Below are 12,781 nucleotides of genomic sequence, written 5' to 3'. Positions count from 1 at the left end.
GCAGAAGGCCGAGTAAGGATGACTGCACCGTTTTCCAGATGGGAAAACGGAAGCGTCGATGTTCCATTGCTGTTCTGCAGCAACAGAGAAGGGACTCAGTTATCAGAGAGCTGCCGGGAGTGGTTTGGAGTTTTTCCTCACCAGGCCACTGGGCATGAGGATGGTAGTCACAGATGGGTACCACCTTCTCCTTGGAAGCCAGAAGCTGGTTGGAGGGAATGAAGCTCCCGACAGCCAATCACACTAGTCACCCAATCTGGGCTCGGAATCTGGGAAGGGACAACTCCGCTCAGCTGAGGACCACTCCGGGCTCAGACCCCTGCCCTCAGTCACTCCTCAGGGAGGGGAGCGAAAGCCCCGCCCAGGAGAGGGAACGCAGCCTGTCAGGGGCGGGCTACGCGGGTGCTGGGCCACACGGCCACACAGCCCTCCCCGTCTCTTTCTTTGCACATGACCTTTGGCCAAATGCTGGGCAGGTCTGCCAGGTGTGCACTGTCCCCGATGCGTTCACCCCGTGTTGCCACACGGCCCTCCCAGAGCCTCCCGGTCAGCAGGTGAGACGGTGGCAGGGATCCTGGAGGAGGCAGGTACACGGACAGCCCTGGAATGTGGCACACATGGGAGGTGACACAGGGGCCCTCTCTGGACTCTAGTGCTGTACATTCTACAGGAAGGTCACTGGGCTTGGAGGAAAATCACCTCGAATCGCCTGAGCCTCCGAATGGGAATGGGCTCAGTCCATTTCACACTTGGCTGTCGGAGCTGGCCTTGAAGAGCGACCCTTTGAGGAAAGGGAAGGGAGGCCTCAGGTGTCCCTCTGAAGAGGCTGCACTAGCCCTGCTCGTCCAGCGTCGGTGTGAAGGTCAGGGCCAGGCAGCGTGTGCTGGGGTGGAGGAGGGTGTCTTTTTTTTCAATTATTTTTTAGTTGTAGTGGACACAATGCCTTTAGTTCATCTGTTCACCTTTGCGTGGTGCGGAGGATGGAACCCAGGGCCTGGCGCTCTAGACAAGCGCTCTGCCACTGAGCCGCGTCCCAGCCCAAGGAGGGCGACTTGACCGGAGCCTCGAAATATGTGCTAGAATCATGGGTGGGGCCAAGAGTCTCTCCCAAGAAGTGTGGGTGACAGCTGCCCTCTGCTCCCTAGGGGACTCTCAAGAGGAATATGTTGGGAAGACAGAAACCCCATAGCAAAGGCCTGGAGTGGGGCCATGTTCGGGGCTGGCGTGCAGACGAGCCAAGTGAAGCCGGGCTCTCGTGGGGCAGTCGCAGGAGAGGAGTCTGGTGACGGAACGTTTGATCCTTCTATGGGGACACCATGGTCAGGCAACACTGCCTCAGAGGTAAAAGGAGCCAGCCACGGTGTCCGAGCAGTGGAGTGAGAACAGGATGTGGGATGAGTGCCTTAGGGCAGAGCCTTTGCAGGATCCATTCCCGGGGACAGAGCTGAAGAAGGAGACCACTCAGGGGTCCAGCCAGGGAAAAGCCTTCTTTTTCATTTTTATTTTAATTTTTATCAAACTATACATCAATGGCTTTAAATGTCTAATAGTACAGCTCAGCTTCTAAGAAAAAGGACAGTCCCCCGCTCCATCCTTTTCTACCCTGAAACAACCTCATTCAATCTCTGCCACTTACCTTCTCATTTCCAAGTCACATTCGCATAAATTGTTCCATTTTAGACATTAGCTATTGACTTCCGACTATGGGGGATGAGAATATCACATTCACTCCTCTCACACCTCATCCCCCCCCAATGTACTCTTAACATCCCCTACCATTCCTCCTAACATTAATTACATCCCTCCTTTTAACTAAAATAGCTTTTAGGGCATGCATTATAATGACAATATAAATGTTAGTCACAACTGAGCCATATGATATACTGTAATTATTATTTCCTCTTTTGTTTTCCCTAGAATTAACAATCGTTTCCTTTTTGTTTGTTGGCTTAGTGTCCTCTGAGCCTATTACTTGTTCATCCCTAAATATTCTGGCATAATTGGACACTTCCTCTCAGTATGTTAAAGTATATTGATTTTTAAAATTTGTATTTTTCTCAGCAACATTTTCACTGGAAGGTCCATCCTCCTGCCTCAGTCCAGAGTGACTGAGCTCTGACTTGCTTGGTGTTTTGGAGGATCAGTTGCCAAAGGCCGAAGTGGAATGGGAATGAGGAAGGAAGGAGAGTCACCCTCAGAATTCCTTTGCTTTTCTCCTAAATTGTATCCCCTGGGTCATGGGTTCCACAGATTCCTCTTTCTGGGTTTAGTCCTTCATTTTGGTGGAGTACACCCTTCAGTAATTTCCAGAAAAAGAGTTCATGGGAAATTTTTTTCACTCTGTGTGAAATGTATTTATTCGATGCTTATATTTGTTGATAGTTTAGCTGGGTATAAAACTCTGGAGTAGAAATAATTTTCCTCATAATCGGGAAGTTCTTTCCTCCTTTGTGTTTCAGCCTATAATACTGCTGTTAAGAATTTAGATTCCGCCTTGATTCCTTTTGTATGTGCTATCTTGCTTTCTGTTTTAAAGTTTCTAGGATTTCTTACATATTCAGTGTTTTGAAACTTCATGATTTTATTGCTTCTGTGTGGGTCTTTCTTCTAAACACATGGTGGTTTCTTTCAATGTAGAAATGTCCCTCAGTGTGGAGGGTTTCCTTCTTACTTTCTGGATAATTTCCCCCTCTATTTGCTGTTACCTGTCTGTTAGTTGAGAGGAGAGTCTTCTGAATTGATTTTCTAATTTTCTTATTTTTCTTCCCCATTTTCATCTATTTGAGTTTTGTTCAACTTGGAGAAATTTCTTTACCTTCCAGTTCTTCTGTTTAATTTCTACTTTCTTCTGGGCTCTTTTTCCTCTTGGAATGTTCCCATTTCAAATACACAATGTCTTATCTCTCGAAGGCTAAGACACCTGTCCTTATTTCTTTTTACTGTTTTCTCCTCTGTATCTCACATTGTAGGTCCTTCCCAAGTGGTAGCAAGCCTTAGTAGTCTCTTCCTGGTTAAGAATAAGTTCACACTTAGCTGCCAGATCACTATGGTGTTTGGGTTAGGTGTGGGGGCAGCTGTTTGCTAACCAGTGGGATTCATTATGGGGTGATTAGGTGAGGACCTGGCTGTTTCTCTGAGTGAACCCCATTACTATTTGAGTTCATTCTTTTCTTTTTTTATCTCCTCTCTCTCTCTCTCTCTCTCTCTCTCTCTCTCTCTCTCTCTCTTTCACCAGGGATTGAACTCAGGGGTGCTTAACCATTAAGCAACATCTCTAGCCCTTCTTTTTTTTTTTTTTTTATCTTGAGCCTTGGTAAGTTGGTTAGGGTTTCACTCACTAAGTTTCTGAGGCTGGCTTTGAACTTGTAATCCTCCTGCTTCAGCCTCCGAGCTGCTGGGATCACAGGTATATGCCACCATGCTTCACTCCGAGGTTTTTCTTGGGCTGGTTTATGTCCTGCCTGTCTGTCAGCCTTCTGGAGGCTGTGTGACTACGGAGGACTGCTGCGGGGTGGGAGGGTGGAGTGTGTGGAGCTCCACTTAACCTCCCTGGGCAGGGCCTAGTCCAGCTCCCAGCCTGAAGCCCACGCCTGACTAGCTCAGACCTTCCAGAAAGGAGCCTCGCATCTGTTGCAAGAGTTGGGGAAGGGATTTGGGCACAAACTACTCTTTTTAAAGATTTCCAGCCAGGCTTGCAGTTCTCAGCCCTGCCTCGTCTCTCGCACTCAGCACGACCAGGCCCTGAGCTCCTCCAGGTTGGAGGGGAGGGTGGAGAGGGGCTCAGCTTCAGCCTCCCTGTCTCCCAAGGCAGTTAGAACTGGCCCATCTGTTTCCATTTTCCAGAATTTTGTTGATATCTTTCATCTGCTGATGTCTCTTCTGTTCTTTTTGCCCTTGTGAATTTATGCATTTTTAATTCCTTTATTGTCATTTTGGTGAAGGGTTGGGACAAAGACAGAAATAAATGGATGGGTTCAATCTGGCATGTTTACTGGAAAGTCCCCGATTCTTTTAAAACATTTATCCAATGCCTTCTATGGACAAGTAATAGTGCCGAGATGCAAGATGTGACCAAGATGAATAACGAAGAGGAAGAGAAGGAGGAAGAGTAGGAGAGCAAGAGAGGAGGCCGCAGGCCGCCCAGCAGGCCAACAGCGGCAGAAAGCAGGGCGGGGTTCAGAAAGGACCCACCACAGCTGGAGGGCTGCACGGGAGGAGGGGCTGAGGCAGGAGAGAGCCTCGGGGCTCGGAGGAGATCCAGAAGGCTGTGGAGGCCGGCCCAGCCCCAGCCCAAGTCTCCGGTCATGTCAAGGTGACGTAAGGCCCAGGCCCTTTGGGGCACCTCCCGCCCACGGAGCTGGCTTCTTCACCTGGCAGCCCGCTCTGGCTCTCGAGCAAACCTCGCGCCTTTTAGAACCAGCAACGCTCACCATCTGAAAGAGCAGACAGGTCTAAAGAAGAGGTGTCGTGCGGTGATCTTATTCTTCTGCAGAGACGGGCCCTGGAGCACACAAGCTCCAGGTTGTGCACACACTAGTGTGCCCTCTCCCCAACCACAACGGAACCCCGGAGACCTCCACCGAGGCCCGGCGGTCCCCTGTCCCTCTTGATTCTCCGCCCTGCGTGTTCCGAGTGTGCACCCTGCCCCACTTTCTGGTGGTGTCCACGCGTGCCTTCATGCTGTTTGTGACAGAAGCAGCCCACACCTTCTACGGATCCTAATTCTTCCCCCGCTAGGCTCCCCCATAAGTGGAACACCGCAAAACCTCTGAAAGTCACGCCCTGTCGGCCTCCAGAATCAGAGCGAAGTGCCACCGGCCTTGGCGTCCAGCTGAGCCCCAGCCAGCAGCATGTCCCTTTTGCCCCAGGAACTCTTGCTCAGAAAGTTCTCCACGGCTGATGCTCCTTCCCATTACAATAGGAGCCCAAAGGGTACCTGATTTTTCCAGAATTCCCTTTGAGCTAGAGCCTCCATCAGCCCTGTCTTTGCTAATGCACACAACCCCAAGTTCCCGTCTTCAGCCCCCTCCCTCACTGCAGCCCTTCAGAGAGGACAAATGATAGAATGGGGCCACCGGTGAAAAGTCCTGAGCCCACTCTCCATCCTCAGCTCTAGGGCCCCTGAGGTCTGCGGACAGAGAGATGGCCTAAATTTGAATACTCATTCCACCATTTAAAAGCTGTGTGACTTTGGATCAGTTGCTTCACTTCTCTGAGCTTCCCTTTCCCCATTTGGGAAAAGGAAGCCATGAATTAAGATGTATGAAAGCTGCTGACCACAGGCTGGCTGGGGATGGGAGGGTTTTGTCCCCTCCTCTTCCAGTCCCACAGGGACCAGACCTCCAGTCTCAGGGCAGCAATACACACCTCAGGAGGGTCTGGTCCCAGCTCTAGTCCCTCCTAGTCAGAGCTCAATCTGTCAGGAATTTATTACGAATGCATTTTATAACAGGCTTTATAATAAGATATTAAAGACTGTAGCGGCATCTCGCGAGCATTCCATAAATATTAATAACGCCCTTAGAGATGGCACCTCTGGTGGAGATGGTGGGCTGTTTGCTGGGCTCCGTCAAGGGTACGGACTGAATCTAATCAGGGAGGGTCACTGTGAAGGAGCGCAGGGGCTGTTTAATCTCAGTACAGATTTGTCCTCAACTTTTCCTCTGCCATGTCTCTCTTCTTCCTTTTTCAGTTACTTCCTGTCTCCCCACCTTCTCTCTCTCCTCCTGCGGATTCTCCCCCTCGTCCCCAGCACAGTCCCCCCCACTTTTCTGTGTCCTCTCCGCTCTTCCCTTCTCCCTGGGCGTTTCTCCCCTCCGGGACCACTGTCCCCAGCTCAGTGTTCCCCTCCCTCCCTCTCCACCTCTCTGCAGGCCCCCTTCTCCTGGCTGCCCACAGTCCCCCACCCTGCTCCGGTGAGCACCCGAGTCCCCTCTGGAGAAGCCCAGAGTGTAATGGAACTCACGCCGCATGTGGGAAGTGAGCTATTTATCATTATTATTAACGAACAAGATTTCTTGCACGGCAGAACTTTCCCAGAGTCTATTCCCTTGTCACCCCAAGGAGTAGCAAAAAGATTTATTTGTCTCTGAATTGCACAGGGTGGCCCATTTACAGCAGCTCCATCAGAAGAGATGTGGAGCTTAAATGGGAACTGAAAGAGGTAGGGGCCTGCCCTGCCTGCGACCTGCCCTGACGTGGGCCACTAGCCGAGAGGGACAACCTGGCATGATCCAGGGCTTTGGAGGGGATGATGCCTAAATGCATCTCTCCAGGCTGACAGTGTCAAGTCCACGGTCGGGCCACCTCCGGACATGCATGCTGATAATTGCCAGTGACCTGCATGGATTTGCCTGTTAACAGGAATGTCTGGGGACACTTAACAAGAGGGAGGTGGCTTTCACCTGAGCCATTTTCTTCTTCTCCTCGGTAGTGCCTCGTGTCACAGGCACTAGGCGTTCATTAGCAGTCCAGGAGTTGTGGTCCGGAGCTTCGCTTTCTGTGGGTGTGAAAGGGGCCGGATCTCAGCAGGAGGGGGACATGGCCCAGGAGGGATGTGGGTCAGAGCTGCAAGAGTAAGGAGGCCTTGCCCATTGCTCAGGCACGTTTCAGGGTGCCCAGTGGCAGCAAGTAGCTGAGGCCTGTGGAGGCCAGTGTGAGAGGTGCCCCAGGAAGGGCAGCACCGTAGCCAAGAGCAGGAAAGGGGGCGCGGCTTGTGAAGACCAGGGTCTGGAGGCCTGGGAGCCCGTCGCCCCTGCCCTTCTCCCTTTCTGTGCATGGTTCTGTGTGTGGTTCCTGCAGAGGGACTTCCCTGCCTGCCAGGGCGTCTCTGCATCCTGTAGTGTGGCCTCACTGTGGCTTTTAGCCTGCCCTGGCACCCACTGGAACCTTAACTGGTACCAAAGATCTTTCTTTCAGAGTCCCAGAGCGAACCAATTCCATTTCCAAGGCCCCATCTGATTGGCCTGCTTGGGTCAGGTGGTTATTCCTGGACCAATCAGAGGTGTCCTGGGTGTGAAATCGCTTGGTAGAAATATGGCCGCCTAGACCCATCCTCTGTGGGTACCAAGAGCAGCTTTCCTTGGAAGGAGGGTAGATGGGAAGCAGCAGGTGTCATCTCTGTGTGTGGAGGTGGGGAATGGAAAGAGCCTATATATGTATGAGTCAGGGCACCTAATTTTCAGTCACAACTCTACCAGGAGCTACCTGTGAGACCTGAGGCAGGACACAGCCCCTCTCTGGGCTCACTTTCCCCAACTGTTAAGTGGGGAGCCCGGACTGCATTATCCCAAGGTTCCTTCCAGCTCCTATAGTAGAGCCATCCCAGAGGTGCATGGTCACAGCTGTCCCTGTTCAGGGTCTTCCCTTGCCTCAGGTGCTCCTCCCCCTTTGATCTCACTCGCCCTGCCTCTCACAGGCTCTCCAAACCTCAGGGGGCCTCCCTACGGTCTCCTGCCTGTTACAGCAGCCAAGAACCAATCAAGGGACATGTCATCTTTCTGAATTTTAAAGTGCCTGTTTGTCCACGTTCATGATGAGATTTGCTGACCATTGGCACCCCTCCTGTCTGCTCCCTGTAAATGGGGCTCATGTCGTCCTACCTGCCATGCTTTTTGATGCTGCAATAATAATTGCAGTGATCATTTATCGAATCTTGATCAATATTGCACGTGCCTGGCAAGGAGTGTTTCATTGTTTTTCCACATCCTTTGCAGTTCTTTCTCACAGGAACCCTAGGAGGTAAAATTGTTCATAGCTCCATTTTACAGATGAAGAAATTGAGGTCTAAAGGGGTTTAGCAGCCTGATGCGGTGGTGCGTGCCTGTGGTCCCAGCAGCTTGGGAGGCTGAGGCAGGAGAATCCTGAGTTCAAAGTCAGACTCAGCAACTTAGTGAGACCCTGTCTCTAAATGAAATACAAAATAGGGCTGGGGATGTGGCTCAGTGGTTAAGCGCCCCTGGGTTCAATTCCCGGTACCAAAGGGAAAAAAAAAGGGGGGGGGGTGGTTAACAGCATATGTCTGAGATCTCCCAGTGAAAATGAGCGGATTCAGAGTTGGCTCTGAGCCACCAAGTTCTGCTTCTGTAGGACACCTGGAAACCCAGTTGCACCTGGTCCATAGGAATTCTGCTCGTGTGAGGTTGTGGACCTGTGTGCACATGCGTGCATTTGCACGAGCAGCAGCTGGGTGTGGGAGAACAGCGCGTGTGCTAATGAGCTGCCCGCTCCCCGTCTCCCTGAGAAAGTAGGGTGCCTAGGTCCCGGATGCAGGGAGTCAGCATTTTTCTCTCTCCAATAGTTTGCCCCTTCTAAGTATATGAATGGCTCTTTGCCAGGCCCATTTAAAACCTTTCCTAAGTTATGCAGAAATTAAATGGGTTTTCACTGCAGGGCATGAAACATAATCCAAGAAGGTCAGACACCAGACCGTCCCTCCTCCCCTGCGCGCTGGGACCCACTCTTAAATTCTCTGATCTGGTGCTTGGGGAGGCCTTCGCCCAGAACCAGGAGATGCGCCCCAGTGAAATGTCCTCGTCCCCCTGAGGCGGGGGATGGGAGAGCTGGCATCTGTGGGAGCCGCCCCCTCCTCCGCGCTGGGCTGTGCAGGGCGTGAACGGCCGAGTTCTCTGAAGTACGGTCTAGCTGTCGTGGGACTGGCTGCTCCCAAAGAGGAAGGTGTCCACCCCTTCTTGTGGCCAGTCCTCTGGGTCCCCCAGAGCGTTGCATTCTGGCTCACTCTGGTGCTCCTGTGCTCTGGAGGGGGGTGGACCGGAGAACACTGCAGGCTAGCTGCGACCCTTGAGGCCAGGGCCACCGCCGTGAGCAGGGACTTTGGTCTCCAGGGCTGCACACTTGCAGGGTCAGCAGGGGAGCTGCTGTCCGGTCGCTCCAACAGAGGCATGTCCGTGAAGAGCCAACTTACAGAGGGTCGGCAGGACTGGGGGAAACATGGGATATGGAGGCACTCAGGGGTTAGCCCTGCCACCCCGAGGCTGAAGTGGAAGAGGAGGAAATAGTCACCAGAGCCTGCTGGAGAGAGGAGGGCTGCTGGCGGGCAGCTGCAGGCAGCTTACGGACTCTTCACATCAACCCTATGAGATGGTATTATGCTTCAGTATACAGAGTGGATTAAGGATCAGAGAGAGTAAGTAGTTACCTCAAAGACACACAGCAAGGGGCTGGGATTCCAACAGAAGGTCTGCCCAGGCCCGAAACTCTAGCTCTTGTGCCCTCTGCTACCTGCAGGCTTGATTCTCTTTGGAGGGAAAGAATACCTGTTTTACAAGCAGCCAGCTGGGGAAGGCAAACCTGACAAGGGAAAAGCGTGTTCAGAGGCCCAGATGTGTGAGGGGTCCTGCTGAGTTTGAGAAGCACAAAGAGCTGCGCCTCTCCAGGAAATGGTGTGAGGGTGGGACCGGCCAGCCCTCGCAGGCCCCTGTCGTAGCAAGGGCACCAGGGAGTCATGGCTGGTGAGCAGCAGAGGGCTTCCTCCTGTCTGCCTCTTGGCCCACCATGCCTGTCCCCGAGCTTGCCTGCTGACCGGGAGGGACCATGGCAACTCCATGAGACCCTTCAGCCTCACGAGGGGCCTTATGAAGACCTCAGCAAGGGCTGCAGATGCCTGAGGCTGGTCCCCTAAGAAAGAAGCTCCTTGATCAGAGAGCCCTGCAGGGCCAGGGGACCTAGCCGCTGTGCCAGTGTGAAAAGCACACAGAACACAGGGAATGTCATTCTGTCCCCAGGGGACTTACCTGCCAGCCCACACTCTGCTACCATCTGAGCCGCCAGCGTACCCCAGCATTATACAGAGGAGCTGGGGGAAGAGCTGAGACCAGGTTGCAGAGGGTCCCTTGGTAGAGGACTCAAGATCATGCACTTAAGAGTTTGCTAGGCCTGGATCCAAGGCCTTGATCTACCATTGCCTCACTCTGCAACTTCGGGCAGGTTATTACCCTCTCTGTGCCTCAGATTCCTTTTCTAAGGCAGGATGATAGCTGCCACCCAGAAAGATGCTTGTTACAGCGTTGGCAGGTGTGGCCTGTGGCACAGGGCCTGGCACTGTAATTGTTTGCACTTCTTTGTCTCCGTGAAGAGACTCCCTTAGATTGCCTTTCTGTAGATGGGTCCGGAGCTCACTGAATCATAAATAATTCCACTCAGCCAGCGTTTAACAGGCACAGCACACATGCCAGGCCCTGTGGTCGCCGCCACGGAGATGAGAACTGACGGTGGGAAGGGGTGCAGACAGATACTCGGAATATAATGAGCCGAGGGCCATCGCAGAGGGTCGCCGGTGTGTTCGTGGGGTATTTACTGAACACTCGCCACGTGCCAGGCACCATGCTAAGCCAGGTTGGTAGAACCCAGGGCTTCCCTGGAACCAGATGCTCTGAGGGAAACGGGCACTGGCCAAGGAACTCTGGGAGAAACCCGGCCAGGAAGAGCCATCAGATGCCAGGGGCAGAGTGGATGCGGTGGGGATGACCTGCCTGGGGGCTGGGGAAGGCCTCCGTGCAGAAGTGGACCTCAACCGGAGACCCTGGGTCAGAAAGGGGCAGGGTCTCTACACGTTGTGGGGCAGAGGGAGTCGTTAAAGGCAGGGGGATACTGCGGCCGCAGGCAGGCTTCCAGAGGCCCAGGGATGGCAAAGCCTGCCACCCTCTGTGGTGCCAGGGAAGCCTCAGGGCCTCAGCCAGTCTCCCAAGGTGTGCAGCTTCCAGTTCCTGCCCCGAAACCTCCCGGGCACGCAGATTGCCTGTCGCCCTCCTGAGCAGCCCAGGACTGCAGCTGGGGCAGCCGAGGGGCACGCGGCTGAGGACGTGAAGCTGCCGAGTAATGGGTCTGGGGACCGCGAGTCCCCTCGTCCAGAACCCGGGATGAGCTGATCATCTTTGGAACCGGTGTTCTTACAGCCACCAGGAGGCCATCAAAAAAGAAAAAAAAAAAAAAATAGATGCTGCATTTTAAATTCCTCTGAACCCGCTCAGAATGGAAATGACGAGGCCCCGGGTCTGCTGGGCTGGAGGGACGTGCTTAATGGGCTTTGGGGGGATGGCGGCTGACGAAGCCGCTGCTGGGGCTCTGGCTCACTCGTTTATCTGCTTTGCTGTCCCCTAGAACACACCGGTGGGGACACCCATCTTCATCGTGAATGCCACAGACCCCGACCTGGGCGCGGGCGGCAGCGTCCTCTACTCCTTCCAGCCCCCCTCCCAGTTCTTCGCCATCGACAGCGCCCGCGGCATTGTCACCGTGATCCGGGAGCTGGACTACGAGATCACCCAGGCCTACCAGCTCACCGTCAATGCCACCGTGAGTCACTGCCCCGGCCCCAGGCAAGCGGGTGCCTGCCTCTTCCCGCCCCCAAAGAGAGCAACAGGACATTCCACAGGGACATGGACTCAGTTCCACACCATTCCACCGTTCGGATGAGGCTGCTGGCAGTCGTAATAACCAAGTGACAGCTGATGTCACCGAGCGTTCATACCGTGTCCTCGGCACGGTGCTGAGATTTTCGTGTTTTTGAGATGTGCAATTTACAGATAAGAACACTGAGTCACAGGAGCTATTCAGCGACTTACCCACAGTCACCCAGGAGCCTGACTCCATGGCCAGCACTGGCAATCTCCCTGTGACATTCAGAGTGCAGAATGTCCTCTCACTCTCTGCGACACAGAAAAGCCATGGCAGACAAGCCGTGTTCTGACATCACCACCCACAGGCAGGGGTCAGAGGGGGCCAGGCATCCTGGCTGCTACCCCATGAGGTGGTGCCTCTTGGAGACGAGGGAGCATCTGTCTGTGCCAAGCAGCCTGCTGGCCCCTGGGAGTTTCAGGATGAGTTAGTTGAGGGCGGGAGAAGACACGATTGCAACTCATGCAGCTGCTGGATAGTCGTAGAGTGAAATTGCGACCCAGGTTGCCTGACTCCCAGTTCTGACCACCACGTCCTGGGCCAGTAGTCTCCAGACAGGCAGTGGAGCTGCGGTTGCCAGTTGTTGGTAAGCCGTTCAGGGACAGCCACACCCTCAATAGGGCCTACCCCTGTTCTCCCCTCTTCCCTGCTCCTGTGCTGCCTCCAGTCAGCTCAGGCCAGGAGCGAGACACACTCTGGGCATCTCTTGGGACCCTCCAGGACCCACTGGCCTGCCCACAGAGCTGCAGGGGGGCTGCTAGTGGCCCGGGAGTTCTCCATGGTGGCTCCCGGAGCCCAGATCCCAGGGCTGCATCTGGACTGGGCCAGGGGTCTACTTCTGAAAGATGGGGTTCCCCAGGGATGACCAAGACACAGAGGAGCCTCAAGAGCCGGGGACTGCAAACTTCCTGCCTGAGCTGGCCCGGCGGCCCTGCAGAGGATACTGACATTCTTCCCTCCCCCGGGGTTAAGTGTCGGTTTCCCGGGAGGTTTGTGCCACTGTTTGTTACAGGGGCTTCTGGGATCAAGGGGGCTAGTAGGCCCGGAGGTTGCTTTTCGTGCCTCCCCACTGGCACCTTCTGGACGCCCTTCCCATGTTCCGTTTGCTCACACCGGGCTCAGAAGCATGCAGGTGACTGCCCTCTTTCTCTATAAACCTGTCCCTGTGGGATAATTTCCGTCCACCATAAAAATGGCTTTGGGATGTGGGAATAGATCAGCGCTGGGCACAGGTAAGAATGTGGGTGGCCAGACCCGTCAAGAGCCCCGTGCTCACGCTGGGCTGATGAATACAGTGAAATTGCTGCTAATCTCCCAGCAATCAGGCCTTGAAACTGCAGAGCGGGAGGGGCCTGTCACTCGCTGG

The 12,781-nt window shown here is 53.9% G+C and overlaps 1 protein-coding gene across 1 annotated transcript in view; it reads left to right on the top strand.

Moving 5' to 3' along the window:
- CDH23 (cadherin related 23) overlaps nt 1-12,781 on the top strand; it is a 391,248-nt gene that overhangs the window by 149,844 nt on the left and 228,623 nt on the right. The window contains exon 7 of the mRNA XM_079137029.1: nt 11,119-11,313. Within this exon, the coding sequence (XP_078993155.1) occupies nt 11,119-11,313 (195 nt within the window). The remainder of the gene's footprint in view (nt 1-11,118; nt 11,314-12,781) is intronic.

This window comes from Sciurus vulgaris (genome assembly GCF_902686455.1).
Source record: "Sciurus vulgaris genome assembly, chromosome: 4".
Classification (NCBI taxonomy): Eukaryota; Metazoa; Chordata; class Mammalia; order Rodentia; family Sciuridae; genus Sciurus; species Sciurus vulgaris.
Note: the sequence above shows the minus strand (reverse complement) of the source record. Positions and strands in the feature narration are given on the sequence as shown.